This window comes from Fringilla coelebs (assembly GCF_963513975.1).
Source record: "Fringilla coelebs genome assembly, contig: SCAFFOLD_395, whole genome shotgun sequence".
Classification (NCBI taxonomy): Eukaryota; Metazoa; Chordata; class Aves; order Passeriformes; family Fringillidae; genus Fringilla; species Fringilla coelebs.
In genome coordinates this window covers 16,798-24,541 of record NW_028167351.1, presented here as the reverse complement: position 1 = coordinate 24,541, position 7,744 = coordinate 16,798, and the positions used below count along the sequence as shown (strand labels likewise).

At 70.1% G+C, this 7,744-nt stretch overlaps 1 protein-coding gene across 1 annotated transcript; it reads right to left on the bottom strand.

Annotated features, from left to right (window-relative positions):
- Positions 1 to 581: 581 nt before the first annotated feature.
- On the bottom strand, positions 582 to 5,990 carry SCRT1 (scratch family transcriptional repressor 1; the record flags this gene model as incomplete). The annotated part of the gene is made up of 2 exons (XM_084227493.1): positions 582 to 1,309; positions 5,879 to 5,990. 2 exons carry the CDS (start codon positions 5,988 to 5,990, stop codon positions 582 to 584), a joined length of 840 nt encoding a protein of 279 aa, XP_084083619.1.
- Positions 5,991 to 7,744: the final 1,754 nt, after the last annotated feature.

The window sequence follows — 7,744 nt, the reverse complement described above, 5'->3', positions numbered from 1 at the left end:
CGGAGCCCACCCGACCCCCGGAGCGGCGAATTCCGTGCGGAGGAGCCTCGGACGGGGCCGATCTCTCCCTCTGGGATCCCGGAGCGGCGAATTCCGTGCGGAGGAGCCTCGGGCGGGGTCGATCTCTCCCTCTGGGATCCCGGAGCGGCGAATTCCGTGCGGAGGAGCCTCGGGCGGGGTCGATCTCTCCCTCTGGGATCCCGGAGCGGCGAATTCCGTGCGGAGGAGCCTCGGGGCGGTGGGCACGGAGCCCACCCGACCCCCGGAGCGGCGAATTCCGTGCGGAGGAGCCTCGGACGGGGCCGATCTCTCCCTCTGGGATCCCGGAGCGGCGAATTCCGTGCGGAGGAGCCTCGGGCGGGGCCGATCTCTCCCTCTGGGATCCCGAAGCGGCGAATTCCGTGCGGAGGAGCCTCGGACGGGGTCGATCTCTCCCTCTGGGATCCCGGAGCGGCGAATTCCGTGCGGAGGAGCCTCGGGCGGGGTCGATCTCTCCCTCTAGGATCCCGGGGCGGCGAATTCCGTGCGGAGGAGCCTCGGGGCGAACCGGGGGGTGAGCGGCGCGGAGCCCCCCGACCCCCTCAGGCGTGCAGCGGGCTGAGGGGCGCCGCAGCCCCCTTGAAGCAGGCGGACTCGTAGTGCTTGTTGAGATAGGATTTGAGGGCGAAGGTTTTGCTGCAGCGCTTGCACTTGAAGTGCTTGAAGGCCGAGTGGGTCTGCATGTGGGCGCGCAGGTTGGAGCGGTCGGCGAAGGCTTTGCCGCAGTGCGCGCAGCCGAACGGCTTCTCCCCGGTGTGCGAGCGCATGTGGCCCTGCAGCAGCCAGGGCCGGCTGAACGCCTTGCCGCACACCTGGCACTTGTGCTTCAGGTCGTGGGTCAGCAGGTGCATGGCCATGGCCGGCATGGAGACGTACACCTTGCCGCAGGTGGGGCATTTCTTGGCCATCTTGCTGTCCAGGCTGCGGTGGGTCTGCTTGTGGCGGCTCAGGTTGGAGGAGGTGGCGTAACTCTTGCCGCACTCGCCGCAGGTGTGGCGGGGCAGGTTCCGCGCCGCTCCGCCGCTCACCTTGCGCCGGGAGCGGCCGTCCGTGATGAAGAAGGCGTCCACGGCGTAGCCCTCGCTGACGGCCGCGTCGCCGTTGATGTAGCCGCCGGCCATGCCCGAGTGCGGGCTGTCCGGGGGCTCCGAGTCGCCCCCGCCGAAGTCGCCGCGGCCGCCCGGGTAGAGCGAGGCCGGGGACGGGACCTTGAGCGCCGCCTCCGGGTCCCCCTCGAAGGCCGAGGGCGCCATGTACTCGCCGAGGTACCCTGGGGACAGCGCGGGGACAGCGGTCAGGGTGGGCACCGCGTGGGGACACGCGTGGGAGGGCAGGGGGGAGGGGAGGGGGAGGGGTGGTGGCTCTGGGTGTCACCCTGTGTGTGTCCCACCGTGTGTCCCTGCGTGTCCCCCCGTGTGTCCTGTGTGGCCCTGACTGTCACCCCGTGTGTCCCTCCTGTGTCCCCCCATGTGGCCCTCCTGTGTCACCCCGTGTGCCCTGTGTGTGTCCCCCCGTATGTCCTGTGTGGCCCTGACTGTCCCCCCGTGTGTCCCTCCTGTGTCCCCCTGTATGTCCTGTGTGTGTCCCTGCCTGTCCCCCCGTGTGTCCCCCCGTGTGTTCCCCCCGTGTGTCCCTGCCTGTCCCCCCATATGTCCTGTGTGTCCCTGCGTGTCCCTGCGTGTCCCCCCATGTGTCTGTCCTGTGTCCCCCCGTGTGTCCCTCCTGTGTGTCCCTGCCTGTCCCCCCGTGTCCCCCTGTGTGTCCCTCCTGTGTCACCCCGTGTGTCCTGTGTGGGTCCCCCGTGTGTCCCTCCTGTGTGTCCTGTGTGTGTCCCTGCCTGTCCCCCTGTGTGTCCTGCGTGTTCCCCCGTGTGTCCCTCCTGTGTCCCCCTGTATGTCCCTGCCTGTCCCCCCGTGTGTCCTGTGTGTGTCCCCCCATGTGTCCCTTCTGTATCCCCCCATGTATCCGTCCTGTGTCCCCCTGTGTGTCCCTGCGTGTCCCTCTGTGTGCCCTGTGTGTGTCCCCCCGTTTGTCCTGTGTGGTCCTGACTGTCCCCCCTGTGTCCCTCCTGTGTGTCCCTCCTGTGTGTCCCTGCCTGTCCCCCCGTATGTCCTGTGTGTGTCCCTCCTGTGTGTCCTGTGTTTGTCCCTACGTGTCCCCCTGTGTGTCCCCCTGTGTGTCCCTGCGTGTCCCCCCGTGTCCCCTGTGTGTTCCTGCTGTGTCCCCCCGTGTGTCCTGTGTGTGTCCCCCCGTGTGTCCCTCCTGTGTCACCCCGTGCGTCCTGTGTGTCCCCCCGTGTGTCCCTCCTGTGTGTCCCTCCTGTGTGTCCCCCTGTGTGTCCCTGCCTGTCCCCCTGTGTGTCCCTCCTGTGTCTCCCCATGTGGCCCTGCCTGTCCCCCCGTGTGTCCTGTGTGTGTCCCTCCTGTCTGTCCCTCCTGTGTCCCCCCGTGTGTCCCTCCTGTGTCCCCCTGTGTGTCCCTCCTGTGTCCCCCTGCGTGTCCCTGCCTGTCCCCCCGTGTGTCCTGTGTGTGTCCCTCCTGTGTGTCCCTGCGTGTGTCCCCCCGTGTGTCCTGTGTCTGTCCCCACGTGTGTCCCTCCTGTGTCCCTCCTGTGTCCCTCCTGTGTCCCCCCGTGTGTCCTGTGTGTCCCTCCTGTGTGGCTCTGCGTGTCCCCCTGTGTTTCCCTCCTGTGTCCCCCTGTGTGTCCCTCCTGTGTCCTTCCATGTGTCCCTCCCGTGTCCCTCCTGTGTCCCCCCGTGTGTCCCTCCTGTGTGTCCTGTGTGTCCCTCCTGTGTCCCCCTGTGTGTCCCTGCGTGTCCCCCTTTGTGCCCTGTGTGTGTCCCCCCGTGTGTCCTGTGTGGCCCTGCCTGTCCCCCCGTGTGTCCCTCCTGTGTCCCTCCATATGTCACTCCTGTGTCCCCTCGTGTGTGTCCTGTTTGTCCCTGCATGTCCCCCCGTGTGTCCCTCCTCTGTCCCCCCGTGTGTCCCTCCTGTGTGTCCCTTCTGTGTCCCTCCTGTGTCCCTGCCTGTCCCCCTGTATGTCCTGTGTCTGTCCCCCCCCCATGTCCTGTCTGTGTCCCTCCTGTGTCCCCCCGTGTGTCCCTGCCTGTCCCCCCGTGTGTCCTGTACGTGTCCCTCCTGTGTGTCCCTCCTGTGTCCCCCCGTGTGTCCCCCTAGTTGTCCTGTGTGTCCCCCTGGTTGGTCTGTTTGTCCCTCCTGCGTCCCTCCAGTGTCCCCATCCTGTCCCCCTGGCTGTCCCGTGTCTGTCCCTCTGTGTGTCCTGTGTGTTGCTGTGTGTCCTCCTGTCTGTCCCTCCTGTGTCCCCCTGCGTGTCCCCCTGTGTGTCACTGCGTGTCCCCTTGGTTGTCCTGTGTGTGTCCCGTGTGTGTCCCCCTCTGTGTTCCGTGTCCCCTGCCCCTCATCTGCCCATCCCCCCTTCTTGTCCCCCCGTCTGTCACCCCTCTGCCCCCTGCCTGTCCCCCTGTCTGTCCCCTTCTGTCACACTGTCCCCCTGTCTGTCCCCCTTCCCGACCCCCGGCCCATCCCCCCACCAGACTGTGCCCGACTCAGCTCCTGACCTGCCCTTGTCCCCTGTCCCTTGTCCCTTGTCCCTTGTCCCTTGTCCCTTGTCCTCCCCCCCGCCACTGTGCCCACCCCGGCCCTGCCTGTCCCTCTCCTGTCCCCTCCCCCTCCCCGTCCCCTGTCCCTGTCCCTGCCCCTGTCCCTGTCCCTGTCCCTGTCCCCATCCCTGTCCCTGTTCCCCTGTCCCTGTCCCCAACCCTGTCCCTGTCCCCCTGTCCCTGTCCCCAACCCTGTCCCTGTCCCCCTGTCCCCCTGTCCCCCTGTCCCCCTGTCCCTGCCGCTGGCTCCCTGTCTCTGTCCCTTGTCCCTGTCCCCATCCCTGTCCCCACAGTCCCAAGCCCAGGCTCTGTCCCTGTCCCTGTCCCCTGCCCCCATCCCTGCCCCTAACCCCCTGTCCCTGTCCCCTGTCCCTCTGTCCCTGTCCCCGCCCCTGTCCCTTCCCGCAGCCCTCTGTCCCCATCCCTGGCCGTGTCATTGTCCCTGCCGTTGGCTCCTGTCCCCTCCCCTGTCCCCGTCCCCGCAGTCCCTGTCCCCACCGCTGCCCGCATCTCTGTCCCCTGTCCCTGTCCCCTGCTCCTGACGCTGTCCCCTTCCCTGTCCCCACCCCTGTCCCCGCGGTCCCGACCCCAGGCTCTGTCCCTGTCCCTGTCCCTGTCCCCTGTCCCCATCCTGCCGTTGGCTCCTGTCCCCTCCCTTGTCCCCGTCCCCGCAGTCCCTGTCCCCATCGCTTCCCGCATCTCTGTCCCCTGTCCCTGTCCCCGCGTTCCTGTCCCCATCCCCGCCCTTGGCTTCCTGTCCCTTGTCCCTGTGCCCTGCCCCTTGTCCTTGTCCCTGTGTCCCTCTGTCCCTCTGTCCCTCTGTCCCTTGTCCCTGTGCCCTGCCCCTTGTCCTTGTCCCTATGTCCCTCTGTCCCTCTGTCCCTCTGTCCCTCTGTCCCTGTGCCCTGCCCCTTGTCCTTGTCCCTGTCCCTTGTCCCTGTGCCCTGTCCCCATCTCCGCAGTCCCTGTCCCTGCAGTCCCTGTCCCTGTCCCCGCAGTCCCTGTCCCTGTCCCTGTCCCTGTCCCTGTCCCTGTCCCCGCAGTCCGTGTCCCCATCGCTGCCAGCATCTCTGTCCTGCTCGCTGTCCCCTGGCCGGGTCCTTGTCCCCTCTCCCTGTCCCCATCCCTGCTCTCGGTCCCCCGCATCTCTTCCTCCCCTTGTCCCTGTCCCCTGTCCCCGCAGTCCCTGTCCCCTGTCCCCTGTCCCCGTCCCTCCTTCCTCCATCCCCGCATCGCCGCCCTCACCCCTCTGTCCCTTCCCGTGTCGCTGTCCCCGTCCCTGCGCCAGCATCCCTGTCCCCTGTCCCTGCCCTCTCCGCTCTGTCCCTTCCCTTGTCACTGTGTCCCCTTCCTTGTCCCCATCCCTGTCCCCATCCCTGCCCTCCCCGCTCTGTCCCTTCCCTTGTCGCTGTCCCTTTCCTTGTCCCCATCCCTGTCCCCTGTCCCTTCCCTTGTCGCTGTGTCCCCTTCCTTGTCCCCATCCCTGTCCCCTGTCCCTTCCCTTGTCGCCGTCCCGCTCGGTGCCCGCATTCCCGGTCCCTGCCTCCCGCATCCCGTCCCTTCCCCTGTCCCCGCTGTCCCTTCCCTTGTCCCCGCTGTCCCTTCCCCTGTCCCCGCTGTCCCTTCCCCTGTCGCCGCTGTCCCTTCCCTGGTCCCGCTCCGCATTCCCGGCGCCGCCGCCATCCCCGCTCCCGCATTCCCGCATTCCCCGCCCGCCGCCGCCGCTGCCCCGGCCCCGCTCAAGGTCACGGCGGGGCCGGGCCGGGCCCGGTGCGGCGGCGGCTGCGGCGGTTCCGCCGGTCCCGGTTACGCAACGCGCCGCAGCCGCCGCCGCCGCCGCCGCCGCACCGGGCCCGGCCGGGGCCGCGCTCGGCACAAAGGCCGCCCCGAGGAGGACGGGGACAACGGGGACAACGGGGACGGCGGCGGCGGCGGGGCCGCGGGGGGCTCGGCGCCGCCGCCGCCGCTGCCCTTGAACTTGGCTCCCGCAGACAAAGGGCAGCGGCGGCGGCGGGGACCGGCCGCCCGCTCGGCGCCCCGGTTCTGCCCCGGTTCTGCCCCGGTTCCGCCCCGGTTCGGCCGCGGTTGTTCCGGGCCGCTCCCGCCGCGGTTCGGCGCCGTTCCCCCGCGCCCGGCGGCGGCGGCGGCAGCGCGGCGGAATGCGGCGGATCCCGGCCGGGGACGGGGGGTGTGAGGGGGGGCCCGGCGCTCGGTATTTACCCTTCTCGTGCAACCGGGAGCCGAAATCCGCCCGGGCGCGGCCGTACGGGGCGTCGAGGCCGGCGGGGAAGTCATCGAGCTTCACCTTCTTCACCAGGAACGACCTGGGCATGGTTCCTCCGGGGACCGGGCCCGGCCCCGCCGCCACAAAGGGCCCCCCCCGGGCGGGGGGGGACGGGCGGGGGGTGCCGAACCGAGCTACGGCTTTGTGCGGCGGGCGCGGCCGCCCAGCTCCGGGCCGGGGCCGCCCGCAGCCGCCGCCGCCGCCGCCGCCGCCGTGTCGGTGTCGGTGAGGCCGCGCCCGGCGGCTCCCGGACCCCCCCCGCGATCGGGCATGGACCGGCGGGGTCGGCACCGGCGCGGGGGGGCGGCCGAACCCCTCCGGGAGCCGGGGGGGGGGTCCCGGTGCGGGGGTCCCGGTGCGGCGGCGGCCGGGTCAGCACCGCGGGCAGCGCCCGTTCAGCACCGCGGACAGCGGCGGCGGCGGCGGCGGCGGAGGGGGGGCGGGGGGCGGTGGGGGGGGATGGATGGATGGGGGGGCTGCGGGATGGGGGTGCGGGAGGGGGCGCGGGGCCCGGAGCGTGTGAGCGCCCAGCACCGGCCCCGCGCTTATAACGGGGCCGGGGGGGACGCGGGGGGGGGCGCGGCGGCCGCGGGGAACGGCGGGGGGGGCGGGGGGAGGGGGCGGGAGGGGAACGCCCCCGGGGCGGGGAGGGGGAGGGGAAGGGAGAGCCCCGCCCACCGGGGGGAGGGGGGAGGGGCTGGGGAGAGGGAGGGAGGGCGGTAGGACCCGGGAGAGTCCCGGGATTGCGGGGGATTCGGGGAGCGGTAGGGCCCGGGAGAATCCCGGGACTCGGGGAGCGATTTGAGCTCGGAGGATCCCGGGATCTGGGGGGGATTCGGGGAGCGGTAGGGCCCGGGAGAATACCGGGATTCGGGGGGGAATGGAGCCGGGAGAATCCCGGGATTTGGGGGGGAATGGAGCCAGGAGAATCCCGGGATTTGGGGGGGATTCGGGGAGCGGTAGGGCCCGGGAGGATCCCGGGATTTGGGGAGCGGTAGGGCCGGGGAGAATCCCGGGATTTGCGGGGGATTCGGGGAGCGGTAGGGCCCGGGAGAGTCCCGGGATTTGCGGGGGAATGGAGCCGGGAGAATCCCGGGATTGTGGGGGGATTCGGGGCGGAGAAGGGCCCGGGAGAATCCCGGGATTTGGGGGGGAATGGAGCCAGGAGAATCCCGGGATTTGGGGAGCGATTGGAGCTCCGAGAATTCCGGGATCTGGGGGGGGAATGGGAGCTTTAGGACCGGGAGAATCCCGGGATTTGGGGAGCGGTAGTGCCCGGGAGAGTCTCGGGATTCGGGGAGCGATTGGAGCTCGGAGAATTCCGGGATCTGGGGGGGAATCGGGGCTTTAGGACCCGGGAGAATCCCGGGATTTGGGGGGGATTCGGGGCGGAGAAGGGCCCGGGAGAATCCCGGGATTCGGGGGCGATTGGGAGCTTTAGGACCGAGAGAATCCCGGGATTGGGGAGCGAATGGAGCCGGGAGAATCCCGGGATTGCGGGGGATTCGGGGAGCGGTAGGGCCCGGGAGGATCCCGGGATTCGGGGAGAGATTTGAGCTCGGAGAATCCCGGGATTTGGGGGGGAATCGGGGCTTTAGGACCGGGAGAGTCCCGGGATTTGGGGAGCGGTAGGGCCCGGGAGAATCCCGAGATTCGGGGAGCGATTGGAGCTCGGAGGATCCCGGGATCTGGGGGGGAATCGGGGCTTTAGGAGCCGGGAGAATCCCGGGATTTGCGGGGGATTCGGGGCAGGGTAGGTCCCGGGAGGATCCCGGGATTCGGGGGGAAATGGAGCCGGGAGG